The 24,934-nt window shown below is 32.7% G+C and overlaps 1 protein-coding gene across 1 annotated transcript in view; it reads left to right on the plus strand.

Moving 5' to 3' along the window:
* The first annotated feature begins 457 nt into the window (after nt 1–457).
* Nucleotides 458–24,934, plus strand: part of LOC129959136 (putative uncharacterized protein DDB_G0289263) — a 73,183-nt gene continuing 48,706 nt past the window's right edge. The window contains exon 1 of the mRNA XM_056071961.1: nt 458–530. Coding sequence (XP_055927936.1) covers nt 476–530 — 55 coding nt within the window. The 5' untranslated portion in view covers nt 458–475. The remainder of the gene's footprint in view (nt 531–24,934) is intronic.

A 24,934-nucleotide genomic window follows, 5' to 3' on the forward strand; every position in this document is an offset into this window, starting at 1 on the left:
GCTTAAGTTAATAACTACGGTTACAATCGTAGTTAACATATTCAGACCAGGACTCATTGCTTTCGAAGCCAAAGCTTCTCTGTGTCACGCAACTTCGAGAAAAGATGACACTGTACATCTCCGGCTATATCGCCAATACAGTATCATTTGGAAGAGGTATGGACTGCAATTGTTTTGAAAAATTATCTCCAAACATAGTTTCTACAATCTCAATTGCTGTTGGAAAAATAAGCTCTTCACCAATGGTGTGAAGTTTTTTATATCTGGCTATTTTATATGAACTTTATAAGATGCAATTAAAGCTTTTTTATTCACAGATAAAATTTCTTTAAAAAATGATTTTTGCTTTTTATATGATTTTAATTTTAATTTGAAGAATTCTTTGGATTTGGTGACGTATTCACTATGAAGCGTTTCCAAATGTCGTTTAAGTTTATTAGGTTTCATGCTGTCTACGGCCAACATTTTTGAGCAAATGATACACAGGGACCTTTCTTCTTCATTTACTTCAGTACTGGTAAACCCAAAATGTAAGTATTCTTGAGAATATTTCCTTGCTTTTATTTTCGGAACCACGCTCGTCTGTGTATTTGTTGATGCTTGACTATCGTCTAATGCTTGCTTACTTCCGCTTAAAAATTTATCCATGAGTCTGCATAAATCTGCTGCCTTAAATATTTAATATGGTGAATTGCAATTAACACGAAAACATATATAACATATGCATTCACAATATATTCGATAGCAATAGAAGGATGGACTCGAACCAGACTGACTGGAATTGAAACTTGCGTTATCGAATATTTTCCTTCTTTCTATGAGAAAACATTTGCTCCGCGCATGCTCGAGACGGCATTGGTCGTGTGGATTCCCTTCCACAAACATTGCTTATTTTTTTCACTTTTGTTTTGTCATGCATCTGTTTTATTTCTTTTATTATTCGAAAAAATGTGTTCCCAGTTTCTAAATTTAGCTCACCCCGTCTAGGTTAACTTTCTTAAAGGGGATTTTTCTACTTTCATATTCTTTTAACGTTATCTCTCTGTTTGGCTTTCATTTCAAATGTAATATTTAAATTTTCTCCGCTTTCATTCGCTTCATTTGTTCACCGCCCGCTTGTCCAAAATGCAAGATGTAGTTTCTCGCCAACGTTGGCTCGTTTTTACTCTTGTTTTGGCAGTTAGTTAAAAATAATTTAAAAACAGAATCCAAAATACTCAATATACATTATTGTTGTATGCATTTTATTTTAAGCGGGGGGGGGGGCGATTAAAATTATGATTGAAAACTGGGCCACGAATACTGAAAGGTTGAAAAACGCTGACCTAGGTAATTAAAATAAAACAATAGAAAAATTATAGAACGAAATTATTATTAATAGCAATAGTTATTATGAATTATGATATGCTGAATTACTTTACCTTATATGCTGAAAACATACCTTAGAAATCAAAATTTATACGTTTATATGTGTAATTCTTTTAGAGGGCTCCTAGAACTTTAGCAAGCATGATCCCTAATATACTTGATACGCCCCTTTTTGGAAGAAATCTGATTTTCAAAGTATTATTCGTGTCAAAGAATCCATGATGAAAACTGTTATGATGACTAACATATGTAATGGAATATTCCACTCTGATAAAAATAACACTTAAAAGTAACTATCACAAGCAATAGGTGTAACCCATTAATCCTTTCAACTACATTTAAATAGAATTTTAGACTCGTCAAGGCTGAGTAGTTAGAATCACGAATTTCTAACTTTCAATAATGAAAGCTTTTAATGTTCGAAACCAAAAGAAGTAAATAGTTTAAAAAGATTTGTATGGCTATATGAAGTTCTTTAACACATGAAATGGCCTAAAAAATTAATATAATTAATTTACTTAAAATATTCTTTTATGGCAAATATGAATGAAAGTAAATTCATGGATTTGATTTATGCATATAGAATTAAAATTTGAGAGGAGACAGGATTCAACTTGTTCACGAGTTTGTTAAAATAACGTAAAAGTTTGAAGCTTCAAAAAGAAATTTTATCCTCAAAGGTTAAAAATATTGGCTGTCTGGGTATGTTTAAAGGAATACTCGTGTAAGTTTGCGGAAATGAATGAAAGTGTGTAGAAGTGTATGGATGAGAAAACATGCAAATATTGTTAAATTTAATTATGCATCAAAACGACTGATTTCCCGAAAAAAAAAGTTTCATAAAAATTGAAAATTTACAACAAAGTATTTTTTTTTTTTATGATTTTTCTTAAAAGTACGAAGAATCACTTTATAAATTGATCCAGCATTTTTAGAAGTTAATTTTCAAAATAAAAAACACATATATTCAAAAAGATAAACAAACATATGCTTGCTAAAAAAATAAATAATGGCGAATAATAAATATTTTTTACTAGAATTTGATACTAAAAATTATAAAAAGTATTATAGAAAAAAATGTTTCCGGAAATAATTATTTTCATAGCGAAAGGAATCTAAAAACTAATCAAACTTAAAGAAAATTATTCTGATGTTCAAAATAAAGGAAATTAAATTTTTATTTTACTTACTTTGACATATTTCAACACAATGATATCTTAGTTCTTATAAACTACAACTTACCAGCCAACTTCAAATTTATTCTGATCTCATGTAACCGTTTGGACCAAGGTTCGATTGACGTCTTTGTCATAAGATTGATTATTGTATCTTCAAAATATTAGTGACTCACAAATAAGAGTGAACACGAGTCCTTTTATCATTAATCCTGCAAAAAGTGTAGGCGTAAAAGTTTTAAATGTAATTCCATGGACAAAATGAGCTTTAATGGTTAATATTACTGAAGACAAATTTATAAATCTAATAGAGCACTGATCTTTGTTTAAAACGTGAGATGAAATACAATTAACTTTTAGCATTAGCTGAATTAACGTTCATGACTTTGATTGGTTAAGAAAATACTTAATTTTTGAAAGCAGTAGTTAAGGCGAATTTTCCCACCCCCTCCTATCTTTGTTCAACTCCCAGCTCTAATGTCATGTGTTAAAATCTCTCTCCCTATGCAGTTCAATTTTCGTCTCATCTCAGCGACGTCACCGATTTTTTTTTATCTTGTACCCAAGAGAGCATATAAATTCTGATCATGTCCTAAAATTTTCAATTGTCTTTGTTGCATAGAAAAGAAATTATTTTATATTCGGAACTCTGTTTAATTTTGATTCCCTATTTCTTTGACCCATTGTTAATCTTTTTTAGGTTATTCGAATACCATTTCGTAACTTTAAACAAAATACCAAAAGCAATTCCTTATAACTTTTTTTAAAATAGAAAAACAATCATCGGGTAGAAAATTTGAAAAAATAAAGACTCCTTTAAATAAAGCGGAGAGGACGAAGAATTTCATACTGGATACATTTTTAATAAAAAAAACATATTGCCTACAGCATTGCAATTAAAAAACAATTTTCGTATTACAAGTGATAAATCTGTACGCTTGCTAAGCATAAGTAAAAGCTTATCTTGATGCCTAACTTTATTTTGGTAATAGGATGAGATAATTTCTTGGGATGGTTGTAAGCTATTTTAAACCAATGGCTTATTTTCTACTATATTTGATTTTTATGCATTTGTTTTGTACTTAACACGAACTATTTTGTGCTTTTTTGTTATTTACGCTATATGAAATGTGCTTTTTTTCTGTTTCGATTTATACCTTAAGGAATGAATAGCACTAATTGAAAGTCAATTTTATTTCCACTCTGTGCTAAAACAAGCTTATATTTGATGTTCATTTAACAGCATGCTTATATTATTCTGCTAATGCTTATTCTTATCATCACAACGTACATGAGACATGAATTTATTTTGCTATATAATTAGGCTTCGAAAGAAGTTTCATTTTTAGGGTTTATAAATTTGCCAATAAAAGTTTTCCCTTTGAGAGTCTAAATGCATCCAAACTATGTTATATGAAAAATACATGCCAATATTTGATACTTTTCATGAATGTTTAATTATTGGTATAAGTAATTCCATTACCGTACAATATGTTGATTCAAATTGACTAAGTTTTCACTCTTATCAGTGTGCTAATATGCTCTGAAAGAGATCTAATTTTCAAAAAATTAAGATTTTTAATAAATGGTTTCAGAGAGAAAGATAATGCGAGTTCCGATTTCGTCCCCTTTTTTTAAAAAATGTATTCAATAAATGTGTATCAAAATATTGGAGTATAAGAGTAGTACTATATCATCCCTCCTTCATTGATTCCAAGCATGCTTTGAAGTTGAATGAGTATATAAAATTAGTAACTGCCCCTAGGTCCAAAGTAAACCTTTTAGAGGCACTTAGATAATGTAAATTTCGGGGATCGCGACCTCCTTTTCAATTTCCAAAACCACATAATATCTGAAGCATATTATTCTTTATTAATTTTAATTCAATCTCTATATGAGCAGTTTTAAGAAATAAATTGTGCCAAACTGGAATAAAATATTTAACTACGCATCGCTGTCAAGAGAGTTGACTTCAGTCTTTTTTATATAAAAAAAAAGTCAAAATTAGAGTTTTAAAAGTCATAGTAGCAAAACAGTAGAAAAAGTTTGTTTAGAATTATAAAGTAAATAATACAAAACTTGCAAAATTAATTAATTAGGAATGTGTTTAAAATAATATTCCAACATTTCAACAATTTTTACTTTTAATTTGAGTAGGTTCAAGTGCACGGTCTTTGTAAATTCAATGAAAGAGTGAAATAAATTTGTTCTGAAAATACTACAAAAATTATCGAGGCCTTGGTACCCTAAAGCATTTATTTACTTTTCCTCTTTAATACTTCGACCCAGCCTGTTCGAATTTGAGACTTGAATTTCGGATTTTCCCGCCGTGTGGAGATAGGTCTTGTTATGTTAAAATTTTCTTTCACAAATATCTCTAATCATATACTGTCCATAAAAGTCATCTTAATCAATTCTAAACTATGTAAATATTTTATGAGAAGGAAATTCACTTCCTTGGATGTTACTTTATGAGTATACAAGTTTCTTACTGAAACATAACGGGGATTTATAGTTTATTCATAGTGTTTTTTCTATTTAAAATATATTTCATTATGATATTAATAAATGAGAGAAACCCTGCAAGAAAAACCGGCGATTATATATCAGATTTTGAAAGGAAAACGAGAGAATGAAATCGTAGAAAATTAAAAAGCGAAAAGAAAAAGTACGCATACTTACATAAAATTAATGTAATTATCTCGTCGGCTGAACTTTTATTTTTTTTCCTTTATTTATGAAAGAGTATCATTAAGCAACTCTTAATCCATACTTATTTGTACACCTGAAACACTGGATGTAAAACGTCAACAAATTGCTGATGCTATTACAACTCAACGATAAACAGGCTAATTTTTTTCGAAGAATATTTTATCCGTGCTTGTTGAACATCCGGGGAGATAATACAAAATAAAAGAAACAACAAGAAATATGAAGGTATTACAGAAGGATTAAAATTTTTTGCGCGTGTTAATGGAAAAAAAATTAGTTATATTTAAATGCCAAGACTAATGAATAAAATTGATTTTGATTGATACATATTTGAAGAAAGATGATAAAACGATTTTTTCTAATTAATCATGTATTTTTCATTTTGAGTACAACTTTGGTTAACATCGTCATCATTTGTCTGCTAATCTCATATATTAAATGATCGGATGTAAGCCGGTTCAAGAGAATCTATAGAAATTTCACGCAGTAATATGAACGATCTGCTTCACGTATTCAAGTATAACATATTATTGAATCTACGATTAAAAAGTTGATTCATGAGTATGCAATATTCACACTGTACCCATGAAGAAGAATTGACAATTAGCCCTAATTGTGGATAATTTTGTAATTTTGCGTTTTCGCAGATTTAGCAAGATTTTTTTTCGATAACTAAGTTATTTCATCAAAAATCCTGTGCATATTTTGCAATAAAATGGATTTGGGATGTAAAATTTCAATGTCTTTTTTTAACACTGGAATCATTTTTATCTACATGTCATTGATGCATGCATAATAAAATATAATGTTTGATTATTCCTTTAAATTTTGCCGAAGAATGGCCAAAATGTGGCGACTTAGGAAAAAAATTGTAGGGGTATTCCACTCACCATGTCCCTGCCTAAGCTTGATGTGACCTATAGCAGTACATCTGCAAATACAGGAAAAATAACCCAAACAATTGTGATTGCCATTTCCTTATTTTTGCTACTCTATTTCTGTACTTGAATTTGAGTTTTACAAGTAGCAAATGATGGAATGATTGATTTTCCGAAACCACTGCTCCCTCCCCTCGACAAGCATTACCTCCGATCTTTGGTGTCCTTCAGAAAATGTGGACTCATTATTCAAAATTTGGTCATTTCGATTTTCCTTCTTTATTCCGTAATTCGAAGATATAGGTTCTGAGTAAAACAGAGCATATTTATGCTAAGCAAGCTTTCTTCTTTAAAAAAACGTATGTAGTTTCCCCCTCCTCTGAGGCGTGCCCGCATAAAATGGTGTACACTCCCTTCTTTTATAAACTGCAATTCTCATATTCTGCCCTCCCTTTAACAAAACATCATGTCAGCGGAAGGAGAGTTGATGTTAATCCCAACTAATTATATCTGAAACATTTTTAAATTAATATGGTTTAACGTCTGATCAGTACCTTTTAATTATTCAAATTATTAAATTGTTTATAAAAATTAGATAATATAGTAATTATAAGGGCAATAATTATAAAATTATAGATAAAATGTATAAAAGCACGATATTTTAGAATATAATGACTAACAAATCGAAATATATATTATATGCGATTATTTCAAAGGTCTCTCAAGAACATAATCGATCCCCAACAAACTTATTCGGCTCCTGACGAGATTAATGGAATGCATATTCGTTTGATACTTTTATAACATATCAAAATTTTTACATAAATAACTATTAAAATTTCTCATTTAAATCTTTTTTAAAGTTATTTAAAGTATAAATATGTCAAGCATTTTTATATGCAGGCATATTTATATTTTAGATGCAATATATTTTATAAACAAGCATTCAAGTTTAGCAAAATTTCGTTAAAACCTTTCGAAACGATTTTAATACTTTTTAAAAACATTTCTATGATATATCATTATGATGTCTCTTAGAAAAAAAAAGAGACAACTATATTTACTATACATTATCTCTATTTACTATACATTATAGTCATTATTTTTATTTTAAGGTAAAAACACTGCTTATCGACGACATTGGCGAATTCTTTTTTCATTATTATTTCTTGTAGTTCAGACTTTCCTCTTTCCAAAATAGTATTTTCTAGGAAAAGGAAGGTCTGATCTATCATCCAGGAGAATTTTAAACAATTTTTTAGCTAAAATGTTTCTTTAACTTCAATTTTCTCAAACTTTTTCATAAAAATTCTCCACCGTTAACATGATATCTCAAAAACTAATAGAGGTATTTATATAAAAATTTCAGAGTGTGTTTTAAATACTGTGGGCAATGAAATGAACCAAAAGCTTTATTGTTGGTGAAATACTTTTTCATTTATAGGTGTTTTTAGAAAATTTAAGTTGTAAATTTATGGAAAAAATGTATATATACGTATATTTTTACCCATAACTTCTTTGCATCTTAAAATGTTTCTTAGATTTTGGTTTATTTCATTCATCATTATATTCTATAACATGTGTACAAAGAAAAATAGGATTGCTGCATTACAATTTTGTGTAGAGTGTTAACCGTTTTGGTTAAATTTCATCAAAATTTACTACAAATTTTCCTATTTCACAAAATATATAATATTTCCAAATAATTTTTTGTATTTATAGTGTTTATAATTGACAATACATCTAAAAACCATAAATAGTTTTTTAAAAAATCCAATTTTTCAAAAATATTCCTTTGAACGTTGATATTGTGTTGACTGGGGCTAAAATCTGGCTCTAGGGTTAAATCCAGACTCTCTTAATTCTGCCATAAATATTCACAGGAATTTTTGAGATGCATCATTATCGAAGAAAATATACTTCAAGAATTCGGAAAATTTTCCACAACGAATTGAATTTCAAGGAAAGAACTCAGAGATCGATGCCGCAGTCATTGAAAATATATAAAAATGTGAGAACAATGCTAATTAATAGCTTATTAATAATAAAAAAATTAAATTAATTTTTTAAAATTTTAAAATATTACATTGAGATTAAATAAAATATCGAGATTAGAATATAACACTTTTTTAAAAATAAAACAAAGAATTCGGGAATGAGTACATGATAATATTTCGAATTTTTATATCTGTTCTGGAGTTCAGTAAAATTATATAACTGTAATGAAGTTTTCTATTAATTATTAAATGTCAAATACTTTTCAGCGATTAAGTGATTATTGGTATAAGAACTCAACTGAATCAGTTGGAAGGAGTTGTAACCTACTGAAGAATTCAAGCCCTACGCTATTATTATGAGAAAGAGAGAGAGAGAGGATTTTCATCGATCGAACTTAAACGAAATAAATTTTTTTCCAGTGTCAAAAAGTGGTAGAAACATCCTATTAATAATTAATTATTCTATGCACGCCATCTTTCTTCACATAATGTTTTTTTCTTCCTGGGTATAATATTTGTACTTGGAACTTTTGTTAGTAATGACACTTATTATCCGATTTTTCTCGTTCAGGTTAATTTACTGCAGTTCTAAATAGTTTATTAGCTATTTAAAAACAGTAATCATTTTTTTTTTTTGCTAATCAATTTAAAATGTTCGGCGAATAAAAATTTAAACTTCGCTTCATCACATTGAGTCTAGTTTTATCAAATACTACTGATTCATTTATATTATGGCGATATATAGGTCATTGCTTATTAATCAAAAAATATTTTGAAACTCTCAAGACACGATTTTCAATGTCAGACATGATGTTTGTGCGCGGAATTAGCGTAAATTGAAAGGTGATTTGGATTTGAAAATTTTCAAAATAATTCAAATATATCGTGATACTAAATTGAAAGAAAAAAATTTCCATTTTTGTTTTTAAGAAGTTTCATCTTAATTCTGGAGATTAGAAGTTGAAGAAAAATACACATTTTTTTCTTAAATTCAACTAATTTATTCCACAATTTTTCTCCTGCTGGTAAAGGGGGCTAGGGCACCTGCGCTGCTGTCCCACCCTATTTATGCCCCTCCCCCACAACATTTTTTCTCATGGAAAAAAGTTTTGAGGTTACAATTCTCTATTGTTGCATATGCTGATTTTTTTGTTAGTTGCTTGATGATCATCAGATAAATTAACATGTTAACATCAAAACATTTATAGAAATAGATATTTCTGTGCATTTAAAAGATCATAGTAAGACATCTTCCCTTTGTAATATTGTTCTTGTTAAAAAGTTGCTTTGAAATATGACATCGCTAAAACAATTTATTTTTGCTGTCTTCTCAAACACTATAGCCTATTACAAGACATGGATGACTTCCCAAGTTTTCCTCATCGAACCCCATTGGGCGCAATAACCCTCTATGTGTTCATTTCTATCGCATGTTGGTTTAAATGGTAATGAGATAGCTTAGACATGACACTTAATGACTTAGCTAAGACAGCCTCAGTTGACATATTTCATATTGACCCAACACTAACCTATTTTGAAATCTCCTCTATCATAAAGATGGAGTCGGGTGCACTTTGGAGGTCCCACCTGCTCACCCTTGGTACTTTGTTAAAAGTCCTGGTTGGTGTCTCCGGCTGGATATCTCTAGAAAACAGCAAATGGCTCTCTCTCGATTTTTGAGTGGATACACCAAATTCCTCACCTTTCAACATGGCCGGAGGATCTTTGCTGAATGTCCTTGGTGCAAGGCAGATCACGCCTCCCCCAATCATATTCTTAAATGTTTAAATTTTATTATTTTTGAGATTTAAAGGGATATGATTTTGTTTTTAGACTTTTTAGAGATCTTTGGTTTCATGGAAGTGGTATAATGCAGCTATACCACCTGGGATCAGAAACAACAGCAACAACATTTCTATCTGCTTCAGATATTTTTCAACACTTCCCTGATATATGCTAGGAGGTCTTCTTCTTCTTCTCTTTCCCTCTATTCCTGAGAGGGTTGTTAAAGACAATGCAACATCATATCGAGATGCATGAACCAACCATCTAGTACAAAACGCTTTTACTTTAGTGCTAATATCGGGCTCTCTCTATATTTTTTTTTATAAAGTTAATGATTATATACAATTCTCCACACGTTATTTTACTTTATAATTGGTCCAAAGATCGTCCCTAAGATTCTTCTTTCAAAATTCAATAGAATGTCCTCTTCTTCTTTATTAAGATTTAGTGTTCGCTCCCATAGAGGGCAATAAGTCTTATCAAAGTCTTATTTTTGCTATTACCTAGCACAACTTTGAAACATTAACTCTGAGACAAGAAAAACGTTTATTTTAAAATCCACAGAATCCTAAATTGTGTTAATCAAAGGTTATTAACAAGCATTTCAATTCTTTTAGACGAGACCTTATTTTTTAACATGAATACACATTTATCGTAGTTGTATGGTTATTAGAATTGTAATCTCGTAAGTAAAACAGGTATTCCATTTATTATATATTTAAACTTAATGATAAATCTTTAATAAAACGTATCAAAACTTGTATAAGAGCTTCTGAAAAATTATTATTAAAAATAAAGTTTAATAGTGTGCTAAGAAATGCAAATAATTTTATCGAAAATAAAAATAATCAAAACAAAATTGTAAAAGTGTGAGACGATAATATAAATACTATAAGTAAATTGGAATTTTTATCAGATTTATCATATATTTTAATTTGTAATACCTGTTCAGGATTTTTTTCTTACGATATTTATTGTGGTTTAATGTCCTTGTCGTATTGCTTTCAGAACTTCACACTTTTGCAATTTTTGGTTTGATCTCCAGATTTTATATTAGAAAATTATTTTTACCATTTAGAACATTGATATAAAAAAACACATTTTTAATCAATTTTATTACTATTAATAATTCTGTTTTTTCTCTTTAATATATTTCGTAATACATTATGATAATGTCTTTTAATAAATTTTCTTCCTGATTTACTGCCAAGTGGTGCTGTTTTGTACAAAATCAAAATTTAATTGAAATGAATCTATTACTTGATAATTAAGTTCTAAAAATACTTAAATAGTGCATTGTCATCAGAGTACACAAATTTGCAAAATATCAGAACTCTAAAGCATCGGGAAATGAGTTAAAGATCGTTTATAAATTTCAATCTGCACAAACATAAAAGAAGCGAAATAGAAGCATGTAAATACATGACATAAGGAAAAAGACAATATTATTGTTGAAACAATGTTATTTCCCTTCCTTCATCCCCCAAAATAAAAAAAAATGGACAAATGATACATTTTCAAAGAATTTTTTCATCAGTTTGTCAATTCGTACTTTTTTTTCTAAACCATTAGCTCCTCTAGGAAATTATCTCTTGTTTGAGAATAAAAAATTTCATTGACTTTCAGTGATTTCGGCTTATATACTCATTTCTAAGGTAGCAATACTATTTCTTGTCCGATTCTTTGTTGTGATAAAGCAACTTCCCCAGATATACTGTCACCAGCAATTCGAACCATAGTGATGCCGGTTTATACAGGGTGTCCCATAAATATCGGGACAAACTTTTAGGGGAGGTAGGGGACATCACAAGGATTCCAATTTGCATAGCAACCCGTGGTCCGAAATGACTTCATTCTGCGCTAGATGGCGTTTAAGGAAGCAGACCTGCAATCCCTCAGTCATTTGAGCTGCGATCGCGCGCAGAGGAGTACGGAACTTTTTACGAACACGGAGCTGGCAGATATGCACCTGATTTATGGATTGGCAAAAGGAAATGCAAGAGCGGCTGAAAGGTTGTATCGGGAAAGGTATCCACACAGAGATGCACCGGACCGCCGGATGTTCAGTAATTTGCATCACAATTTGTGTGAATATGGGTCGTTACGAGGTAATAGACATAGTGAGGGAACGCCACGAGTGACTTTAACTCCCAGGATGGAAGAAAATGTGTTGGGTACCGTTAGAAGGAATCCGAGTGCCAGCGTACGAACCTTGGCTACTGCCGTTGGAGGATCTCGGAATAGTGTTCATTGTGTTTTGCAACGTGAAGGCTTACACCCATACCATCTGCAAAGCGTACAGTTACTGCTCCCCGCAGATTATCCTCCTCGTGAACGTTTTGCACTGTGGTATCTCGATCAATGTTGCCAAGTTGCGAATTTCCCATCTTACGTTTTAATGACGGATGAAGCGTAACGCTAGATGGGATGTTTAACTACCACAATGTGCATTTATGGGCTGGCGTAAATCCCCATGGCATAAGACCACATACTTCCCAAGCATTCTTTTCAGTGAATGTTTGGACTGGTGTGGTTGGTGACTTCTTAGTCGGACCTTATATGTTGCCATCGACACTAACATCTGCACAATATCTCATCTTTTGGCAAGAGGTTCTACCAACATTACTTGACCCTGTGCGACAAAATAGCAGACACCATATGTGGTTTAAACATGATGGGACACATCTCCATTATGGCAGATGTGTTCGTGAACATTTGAATCAGGCTTTTGGTCACCGATGGATTGCTCGTGGTGGACCGGTTCCCTGACCACCACGGATTTAAACAGCATCGATTTCTTTCTCTAGGGTGCACTGAAAAGTGCTGTGTACGCAACACCTGTGTATTCAGAAATGGATCTGGTTGCAAGTATCGTCTGTGCTGCTGCGGATATCCAACAAAAAAATGGTGTATTTGACAGAGTTCGCCAGTCTATGGTCCGACGGTGTAATGCATGCATCGCTAACAATGGTGGAAACTTTGAACATATTTTGTGGCATTTTCAAATATTATGTACCATAGCACATGTAATATCTTTGATCAATAAACATTTCAGATTATCTCGATCTTGTGTCTCTTCCTTTCTTGTACCTATCATACTACTTTCCCATGGCGTTTCCGACCACGGGTTGCTATGCAAATCTGAATCCTTGTGATGTACCCTACCTCCCCTTAAAGTTTGTCCCAATATTTATGGGACACCCTGTATATATATATATATATATATATATATATATATATATATATATATGGAAATATTAAAAGATAAAGTTCATGAAAATGGTTCCTACAAATTTTATGCATTAAAACTCGTCTTCCATAAAGTTGTTACTAAAATCAGGGCTTTGAACTTGGAAAAACGTGTTTGTTTTAGCAACCGGTGAATGGATTATATTTCGGACGATTACTGAATAGATATATGTACTTTTCATTTATTTTTATTATTTATTTATTTTATTTTTATTATTAATCAGACATGTATTATTTTTTCATTCTTTTTCTTTCAATCATCATCTTTTTTCTTCTGTCACTATGTACAAATAGTAATGGAGAGAGGAAATTTCACTGCTTCTATTCGTTATATATTTGGAGAATTTTGGAGACCAGGAAGAATTTATCTGTATGTTCTATAATATCATTTCAGTGTAAGCATATGATTCAGCATATCATTTCAGTAATAAATGTTCGAAACTTTTATTTTTTTAAATGTAAAGTAAGGCTGACAGAGAGGCATGAATAGCACCCCCCCCCCTCCTTCATTTCAGAAACTTGTTTTGATTTTTTTCAAAGGAATTAATGGCGTCAATTCACTTGATATCATAGTCATGGGAAAATGAAATCTTTCATTTCATCAAATATCTAATTACTCGGGTTTTTTTTGCCGAATAAATACTCAAGTTCCCGATTTCCCTGATAGCATAATTGTTTCCCTTTTGATGCGTATGGCTTATGTTAGTTACCAAGACCCACTTATGAAGGCTCGTAGGTTGAGACGCCCATTTTAGAGTCTATTTTGCGCAGCTTTTAGCTTTCTTTTTGCTGTTCGCGGCAACTGATCATTCAGATTACCGGATATTTCCGAACTGGACAGTTTTTCTTAGCAGAGGCGTCTCGTATAAAATTACGCCAGGAGTAAATAGCAATACTCTCTTCTTCTTCTTCTTTTTTTTTTTTTTTTCTTTTAAGTTGCAATCTATATTTCCTTCCTCCTTCTGAAATTTTATGCCTGGATAAACTATCGTATTGAAATTGTAAGTAAACTTGATAACATCTGAAAATTTTTTGATTTGGCCGTCTTCAGCTGTATGCTGGTTCAACCATCAAACTAATTGTGCTAATATCTATTTCGTATTGTCAATGTTCATAAATCGTTAACAATATGTTCGCTTCATAATGTAGTGACTTCGGCCATTATGTTTAATTGTTGAAAAGACGTTAAGCAGAATGATTATCTAAAAGAACTGAGATTTAATTGCGATTATTTATTATTTTAGTTAAGTATGAATTTATTTTAAATTCCAATAAGCACTCTTCAATAAGATAATTATTAACTACTGATTTCAACAAATTATAAAAAAGCTGAATAACAAATTTATTATTGCAGATACTTTTGATTTGAAACCCAAACAAAATTGCCTTTTAATAAAAAGCACGACAAAATATGCCTAGAAAATAAAATATAAAGTCATAACAACCATCTAAATTAATCATTTCCATACAAACTATATTGCATGCCCGGTATAATTCTGAAATTTAAATTGTCATGCGATCATAAACGCAAATAAAAATTAGCTGTAGTATCTGCTAAGCTGAAAATATCTAAAAAGGCTAAAATGTGGTAAAAAAATGTCTATCTCATAATAATATCGATTTTTCAGCCACTGAAATCGCACATCATAACAATAATTGCATTTAGTGTATAATTAGAAATTTATATATTTAATTATCCTTGCATTTAGTAGATAATTAGAAATTTATATATTTAATTATCCTTGCATTTAGTAGATAATTAGAAATTTATATATTTAATTCACCATTTATATCGCATAAATGAATAAGAAAATTTAATAATTAAAATTCCTGAACTCTTGCAACAAGGAGATTCATCATTTTCTTATGAAATCCACACTTAAAACTATCTATAGTTTTAGAAGTTCTAAAATTCTCTTAAATAATTTATGCACACTTAATAAATACATCAAAGTAGAGAGACAAGTGGCTAATGCGGTGCAGTGATCACCAGCTGAATCCTTCAATCGCAGCTCTTGATAGTTAAAAATTGGGATAAATATAGAAGACTTCAAATTAACATCAGAATTGAGAAATTAAACATTAGGAATTTAGAGTAAAAACTAGGAGAAAGAACATAGAGTTAAAAATGCATGATTGAAAAGAAGACCAATACCAGAACCAATGAGCGAAGGGACTATGGAAGTATTTCTCTAATCTAGTCAGAAATCAACTATGAAACAGGAGGTGTAGCTGGCAAAGTGTTCAAATACACAGTGAGTCTAAAAGATAAAAAGATTATAGTAGATTACTCAAGCAGAACTTTCATCAAAATCAATTATATCTCGTCTTTCGACTTGGCAACTCTCGTCTTAACAACAGCTTTCAAGATATCTGGGAATTCATTTAAAAGAGATTTAATTCCTCGAAACGATTCTAGCAACACTTGAAGAAATGAGTTTATTTTCAACAGAAATTTGATTTAAGGGAGGTGGCAGGTTGGTGATTAACGGATTTTTTTCTGACAGCATCAACACAGGATTTTCCGATTGATTGATTATGTCTTATATAATGGAATAAAATAGACAAAAAGATGTGAGATACCTTTCTGCCTTTTCTAGCACTATAACAAAAGCCTGCACAATTAGTCCATAGTTGCTTTGTTTTTCCTTCAATTCGAATTTTTAAATAAGCTACTGGTTTTATATCGTAGATTGCCTTGAAAGTTACCTTCTTTTTTTCAGTTCTATTTAGAAGATTGGGTGAAAAGATTTTTCTTTAGAGTTCCTGAGTTGGGAGATTCTAATAGGATGAATTTTTTTGTTTGTTTCTTTTACCATATCATCATTGTTCATGTTTATTGAGAGCCCTTTGACGATAGCTTTAAAGGACCGATCCTCATACTCTTCTGAAAGTACATATTCTTTCTTTATTTATTTGCTGTTTCGAAGTTGATATATTCCCAATAGGGTATCTTCAGTTTCTAAAAGATATGTATAAAATTATCACGGAACAGAATTTATGTGTTAGTGCAGCTTCCATTAATTTTAATTTGATTGCATATATTTTCTTAATTGAAACTGAAGCTGCTTCGGCGCAGTATATTCTGCAACAGGATCTTGCTCCAGAAATCTAAATCTAAATCTAATTGAAACTGTTCTCTTCCTTGGGGACGTTTCCTGAATTTTCTAGTGCTTTATATTTATTTTAAAGATCAAGATCTGAGTAGGAGGAGCTGTTAGAGAATCTTCTTTTAGTGGCTTTTTCTTTAGGAACAGGGGTAAACTCTTCATCATAATTAATAAAAATATCAAAATTTGACATTTCAGAAATAATTACTGAAGGATTTTCAGCAGTTTCTGTGGAGCAGTTTTCGAAGTATTCATGGAATTTTTTAGGTGCTTGAGCAGGTTTTGCAGAGATAGAGTAGTTTTTGCTTTAGAAGGTACTGTTTAGCAGTTTCTCTTGGACACGGATTGTCAGTTTTCAGTGAGTGCTAAAGTTCAGCGAGATTAAATTCTTTCATCTGTTTAACATCGGCAATATATTAGTGAGAGTTACCTGAATCTTTCTTGTGCATTTTCGAAGTGGTTGCTCTAAATGAATCAATACATTTTCGGAGTACACTGATTCATTCTCGTAAATTGTAATCTCGTTGGTATCTATCAGAATTAACACTCTCACAATAGATAGACAATTACCGTTCCTTCCATTCATGATAGAAGTAAATAGGAAAGAAAATGTCCAAAACTGGTGAAAAAACTCTCACTACTACTAGATGACTTTAAATAGTGATGGGCCGGAAGATGGTACAATATGTTAGAGAGTAATAGTGTATTAAAGTTCAATCAAATGGAATAGGATTAAAATAATCCAGGCTTTCGCTTAAGTAGAAGTTCTAACAGACACGGTGTCAGAACGGGAAATTACTTGACATGTGTAACCCTGAAATAAAATTACCTTAAGTTTAAAATCATACAAAGAGGAAAAAAAGACTAAAATTCGTACACTATAAAATCATTTACTCTCTTTTTTTAGCTTAAAAGAAAATCTTGATAAAAATGAAAAGTTCCTTTGAGGTATAATAACTTTTTTTTTGCTAGAAGAAAAATCCTGTTTAAATTTTTGATTAAGCAATGATTTTTTTCAAATTTCAGTAAAGAAAACTATAACTATCTTAAAATTGTGTAATAATAATATTTTTTTAATTATTTTTATAAATGGTTTTCTAAAAATTTATGCAACAATATTCGCAGAAGTTATCAGAAAAATAGATCCAAAAATTTTGATAATTTTTAATAAACAGAAATTTTAATTAAAATTTTGAAAAAAAAATTGAAATGCACATTTTCACTTGCTAAGGCATATTTGTGCTCAGATAATTTAGTCAAACGATTTTGTACTCTAATACGCAAATATATACAATCACTTTCAACATTAGTAGATATAACTATATAAGGGGTATTAAATATGAGTGGCTGTTTCATCTAAATGGCGTCAAAAGATATATCATAAAAGTTAATGCTACATTTTAAAAATTTATAAAATCGTTCCAAAAATTTTAAAGGAAATTTTACTGAACTTGCTCAGAAAATTTAATGTATTATTAATGCAAGCACTTAACAGGGCGTAAATAAAAAAATTCGAGTAGTTATTTGGGTGTAAATTTTGATACAATAGAAAATATATAACAAATATGAAGCCGTACTGAAAATAAAATATTTTTTTAAAAAATCACTTCATCACTAAAAAAAAAAAGCCATTCATGCGACTAAATAATGATAACTTAGAATTGACACCATTTAAAAAACAAGCAAAAGTATTTCTATCCGTGTTTTGTATTGTTCTAAAGACAGGAACAATGCTTTACTCGTAATAATTTGTTACGAAGTTGGAAGAAGCAGACATTCAATCAGAATCAACATGGAAACTGTGGCAACTTATCTCAATGTATATCCTGAAAAACCCTGAGACCCCGTATGGAGTTAGATGATATGGTATCTTAATCTTATCTGAAAAGATCTGAGGATTGCGAAGTGTATCCTCCGCTCACCCCCCCCCACACACACATACACTGGGACAAAAATATTTGAAAAGGGAAACCTGTCTTTTTCATAGATGAGGTTTTGGCTATCAGATATCTGTTCATAAAACTATTTATTTTATTTTATTTTGAGAAACCTAGTTTAATTTTGTTTCAGGCTGTAAAAAGAATTATAGACTGTATCTTGTATAGTTGATTGGAGGTATTTTAATTTTTAAGAATTCTTGGGAGTAAGAGTTTAAAAAGAAACTTTACTTTTCTTCTAAATAAAACTAATTGTTGTTTCTTCTAAATTCAGCATTTCGTCAATTTTGATTATGAAGCCAAGGGCATTGGCCTTGCCTACTCCGTCCTAATTACACCAATGTTCTTTAATTATTTGGTTACATTATATCATGCTCTTTTTCTTCCTGCAAGATTCTCAATGGAATTCAAAGTTATATCTTCGCTTACGTGTATCAAGTGAGCTTGATTACTTCATTATATATACAGGGTGTTTCAGTGAACCGTTTCAGAACTTCTAAGAGGGGTAGGGTACATCCTGACAACTCGAAATCATAGAGCAATGTGGGGTCGGAAATGCTTTCCTGAAGCGGTGTTGTACACAGAAGCACCATAAACAAAAGAGACCGTAAATCAGAAATCGTTTTAATAATACATGAAATGAAGCAAAAGGTACATGGATTAAAGTAAGTGTTCGAAGTTTCTTCCACGTGCTACAATGCACGCCTCACATCTCCGACGCATGGACATCCGAACATACTGGAATACTCCAGGCATATCTCGAATCTCTCCGGCAGCTACTGCGATTCTTGCAACGAGCTCCTCAGCAGTGTCAACAGGGGTGTCATAAACTAGCGATTTCATATGACCCCAGAAATAAAAATCAAGACATGATAAGTCGGGTGACCGAGCAGGCCAACGCACGGGACACCCACATCCGATCCACCGTTGACCAAATGTGACATCCAGGTAGTTACAAACATCTCCGCTATAATGGGAAGGGGCTCTATCGTGTTGGAACCATATTGTCTGTTGCGTCGATGCAGAAATCTGTTCATCTCTCAAAAGTTGTGGCAATACTTGCTGCAGAAAGAGCAAGTACGTAGGTCCGGTTAGACGACCCGGTAACAGGTAAGGTCCGATGAGGTGATATCCCACAATAACGGCCCATACATTGACCGAAAATCGATTCTGTGCTGCACGACGTCGTATTGCATGCGGGTTCTCGACCGCCCAGATATGGTCGTTATGCGTGTTGAAAATTCCTTCCCTTGTGAAGGATGCCTCGTTCGGAAAACAACACTTCAGCAGAAAAAGAGCATTTGTAGCACATTTTCCCAGGTACCACTGTGTGAAAGCAGTACGAGGTACATAATCCTCCGGTTTCACGCTGCACGTGAAACGGATGCATGTCTTCTGCTCGGAGAATCCTCCAGACGCTGCAATGGGAAACCCCGACTGCGTTTGCTACACTTCGTGTACTCGTTCTTGGATTCCCCTGTATATGTTGCATCACATTCTGTTCGGCGTCTGCAGTTCGTGTTGTTCTTACCCTGTGCCTGTGAGCTCTTTCTAATGAACATGTCTCAGCTAACCTCTGGTGCAATCTTGCAAAGAAATTATGACTGGGAATACGCCTCGTCGAATATCGTTCCACGTACAAACGCAGTGCGGCTGGCCCACTATAATTTGCAGCCCCGTACGCCAAATGCATATCGGCTAACTCTGCGATCGTGTAATCATCCATCCTACTAACTTGGCGTTCTTGTGCGAAATGCAGATTCCCTGCATGAAAGCTCGGACTTTTCGCACAACGCCATCTACCGCCTCAGGAAGCATTTCTGACTGCCCGTGGGTATATGATTTTGGTTCGTCAGGATGTATCCTAACCCTCTTAGAAGTTCTGAAACGGTTCACTGAAACACCCTGTATATACAGGGTGTTGCCGAATTCGACCGACAAACTCAGAGGGGTGATAGTAGGCATCAAGAGGATAAAGAATAACCATACAACATGGGGTCCCAAACGACGTTTAGGGGGTGGAAATCGCAAAAATATAGGGAGTCGGAGAACTGTTGGAAACTGTAAAAAATTAATAAAAAAAATAATAAATGGTGTTTCAAATATGAATTTTTTTTATGTGAAAGCACATTCTTAAATGCTATTTTTCATGTAAGTAACATGCCGATTTGATGAACCAGGGGGTCGTAAATTATTGAAAACGAAAAAGTAGTTTAGACCGATTGTATTCAAAAATATCTAAACTTTAAAAAAAATAAAAGCTTGAAAATATGAAGAATTTTATACTCTTTTATTTGATATAAGTCTGTAGTGTGAAAACTGTGGAGGTTTTAAAATATTCAAGAAAAACTAAAAGGTTTGCCGGTAAACATCGCTGCAACATCGGCACCGATGTTTATAGAAGGTATTGCAAAATTCTACCGGAAAATTCTGAGGAGTGATAATAGACAAAAAGGCGATAAGAATTTCCAAAGAAATAAATATAAAATCGCAAACGATGGTGAAAATTTATTTGGTGGAATACAGATACAGCACAGACATTTTAATAAAGAAAGACTGTAGTGTGACAGGAGACGATGGGAAACTTTTATAAAAATTACTCAATGTTGCGGCTGCGAAGGTCATTACACAACCGACACCGACGTTTAAAGGACCGCCGGACGCGCTCAAACATATCAAGTGTTCTTGCGATTTCTCCAGTAGCGACGACGATCCATGCTACGAGATCTTCCACTGTATCCAAAGGTGTCTGATAAACAAGAGATTTCATGTAGCCCAGAAGAAGAAATCCAAGGGATTGAAGTCCGGGGAAAGTGGTGGCCAATCAACAAGTCTGAGAATACCCAATAAAATCTGAGAATAAAATTCTTGCAGCAAAGAGTGCATCTTCCTGTGGGGCACCAAGCATCCAGCATTCCGAATACCCAATTCAACTGCAACTGATCGCGTGCTTGTGGATGGGGTATCGGCAAAACGGTGCAAAACTCGGTTTTCTGTTTCAGGTGTGCGCACACTGCGTTCTTATCCTACATTTGGCCTCGTTATTTTGAAAGATCCTGTCTCCAGCAACCGTCCATCAATATTTGCAAAGGTGCTGTGATGTGGACAACGCCTACTTGGATATTGCTCTTGGTATATTCTTTGTGCTAGGCGTCCATCACCATCCACTCGGCCATAAATTAAATGCATATCCGCATATTCGTCTTTCTTGAATTTGACATGTTCTTTACGAATGAAACTTATCGATTATCAATTCTGCACTGCTCTTTAATGAATACAAGCTGCTTTTATACTCATCGAACCATAAATTCTGTAACGCTCGCTACTTTTATATTCCTCGAAAGCATGGAAAATTTACATACGAGAAAGCTTCTTCTCGACTACCTTCTTCCAAATCCTCGCATTCATGGGGCCATTCTCTTCGCCAGGCTAATTGTCTCTTCTAATGTCTGTTTTTGCAAATTTCAGAGAATAAACTTCTCCTGCGACCCTACGTTTTATGATAATTTTTCATCTCCTTAATGTCTACTATCACTTCTCTAAATTTACCTTTCGAATTTGGCAACACCCTCTATAAACAACGGTGCTGATGTTGCAGCGATGTTTCCCGGCAAACCTTTTAGTTTTTCTTGAATATCTTAAAACCTCCTCAGTTTTCACACTACAGACTTGTATCAAATGAAAGAGCATAAAATACTTCATATATTCAAACTTTTATTTTTCTTAAAGTTTAAATATTTTTGAAGATAAGGGTTTTAAACTACTTTTTCGTTTTCAATAATTTACGACTCCCTGGTTCATCAAATCGACATGTTACTTACATGAAAAACAGCCTTTAAGAATGTGCTTTCACTTTAAAAAAATCATATTTGAAACACCATTTGTTATTTTTTTAATTAATTTTTTACAGTTTCCAATAGTTCTCCGACTCCCTATATTTTTGCGATTTTCACCCCCTAAACGTCGTTTGGGACCCCATGTTATATGGTGATTCTTTATCCTCTTGATGCCTATTATCACCCCTCTGAGTTTATCGGTAGAATTCGGCAACACCCTGTATATATATTTACATTTGTAAAATTGCTCTACTTGAAATTCCAAGCATCCACCATTTGTTTGATGACAAAGTTTTATTCTTGCACACCACGTCTTGCTTTAATCAAGCTTTGTGCTTCATTTTGAATATTTTTTGGAGGTTATCGTGCCACATCAGGATTCTCAAATTCGATAACCAACTGCATTTGAACAGTTAAGGTGCTTTCTTTACCTAGAAAATTGCATTACCAAATCAGGTAAACATAGTTTCTATCTTTCCCATTCTAACGATTTGTCTCATTCCGCTTCACTCTTTCAGAAAATACAGGATAAGTTTTTGAGATGCCATTGTACATGCAATAGAAAGAGATGGACAATTAACTAACCCATATTACAATATATAGTTCGAAGGGGGAATCGTATCATTATTTATCCATGACTTGGTAAGGTTCCTTTCATTTGTTGTAAGAAACAAGAGTATTTGAATAAGAACTAATGAATGCAATATTTTTTTTAATCTTAAAACATTTTCATAGAAAATAAATAATATTCACTTAAATATGTGGCATAATTTCCACTTTATTTTCTGTTTGATTAAAAATTCTCAAGATAACAATTTTTATGTATCCAGAAAAAAAAATTCAGATTCGATCATAAAGACTGTACTTACTCGTTATTTCTTACTTCTAATAATATACACAGTAAATGCATACTGTAAACATTAATATAGACGAAGATTTTTATATTGGGGATAGATTGTATTAATTTCAAATTATTTATTATATTATTTATTAGTCAATACATATAACGACGCTTTGGATGAAAATATTACCATACTTTCTATTTATTGAAATTGAGCTATATGATTGTTATTTTGTTTTATTGGCCCAAAGAGCTCCATTAAAATTTTTCTTTCAAAAATCAACAGCAAGTCCTTGTTTTCTCTATACATATATACTTTCAAAACTTGTATTAGCTCTTTTTTGTTTTGACAAGTGTATTTTTTTCATCAAAATCTATTCATCTATTTTTTAAGCGGATTGGGAGGCTTTCAGACAATTGGCAAAAATTACAAAGTCTATGGTCAATACTACATGCGTCACGGAAGCAGTACTAAACGTCATTAAATGTTTAATAAGCTCCGCTGACAAAACAATTCCTAAAACTTCACCACACCTACGGAAATTCCGAAAACCCTGGTGGAATGAAGCCTGTCGTGACAGCCACAAACAGCAGAAAAAGCTGTGGAACATCTTCCGAAGGTACCCCACCACAGAAAATCTCGTCGCATTCAAACGTGCCAAAGCCATTGCTCGTCGCATTCGTCGTCGAAGTCAGAGGGATTCCTGGAGAAAATATGTATCTTCGATTACATCTTGTACTACAAGTAAACAGTTGTGGAAGAAGGTAAAGGCAGCAAATGGAGTCTATCAGGAATTTTCTTTTCCTGTTCTTAAAACTGGAAGTACGACTCACTCTGCTCCATTGGATATCGTTAATATTTTTGGGCAGACATTTGCACAAAATTCCGCTATTGATTGCTATAGTTCTTCATTCATAGCAACTAAGAATCGCGCGGAAAAACAGACTTTGAAATTTCATACTCGGAAACCTGTTCCGTACAACTGTGAGTTCAAGATGATTGAATTAATTTCAGCTTTATCTCAAGCTCATGATACCAGCCCTGGCCCAGATGGAATCACTTATAATATGCTTCGCCACTTAGATGAGGTATCGCTCTCCAATCTCCTATATCTGTTTAACAGAGTCTGGAGTGAGCAAAATTTCCCATACCAGTGGCAAGAAGCTTTTGTGATTCCCATCCTGAAACCGGGCAAAGACCCTGCTAACCCTCTGAATTACAGACCGATTGCTCTAACTAATGTCCTTTGTAAGACTCTTGAGCGTATGGTCAATGCCCGACTTGTCTTTGAATTGGAGAAGAAAGCTTGCATTCCGCCCCAACAAAGTGGTTTTCGTAAAGGACGTTCAACTATTGATAACATTGTTCAATTAGAAACCCAAATTCGTAACGCGTTTGTCCGTAGAAATCACCTTGTCTCCATTTTCTTTGACATAGAAAAGGCATATGACCGTACTTGGCGTTATGGAATTTTAAAAAAACTTTTCGACTTGGGTTTTAAAGGAAACCTCCCAATTTTTATCGAACGTTTCTTGTCGACTCGTACGTTTCGAGTACGCCTGGGAAATTTTTATTCTGATGCTTTTATTCAGGCTGAGGGTGTTCCGCAAGGAAGTGTCCTCAGCGTAACACTTTTTATCCTACATTTTAGTGAAATTTTAAATATTTTGCCACCATCTGTCAACGGAACGTTATATGTCGATGATTTGCAGATCTCTTGTCAAGGGAGTAACATGCACTTAATTGAACGGCAATTACAAAATGCTATCAACAAATTGTTGAATTGGTGCGATGAGAATGGACATAAACTTTCAGCTGAAAAGAGCAAGTGTGTCCATTTCTGTAGAAAAAGGAGCATTCATCTTGACTCTATCCTGTCAATAAGAAATATTATTATTCCTGTTGTTGATGAAATGCGGTTTTTAGGAGTGGTTTTCGACAAGAAACTCACATTCCTCCCGCATATCTTGCAATTACAGAAGAAGTGTGAGGGGTCCTTAAATATCCTCAAGGTGCTTTCTTGTACATCTTGGGGTGCTGATCGC

This window comes from Argiope bruennichi, chromosome X1 (assembly GCF_947563725.1).
Source record: "Argiope bruennichi chromosome X1, qqArgBrue1.1, whole genome shotgun sequence".
Classification (NCBI taxonomy): domain Eukaryota; kingdom Metazoa; phylum Arthropoda; class Arachnida; order Araneae; family Araneidae; genus Argiope; species Argiope bruennichi.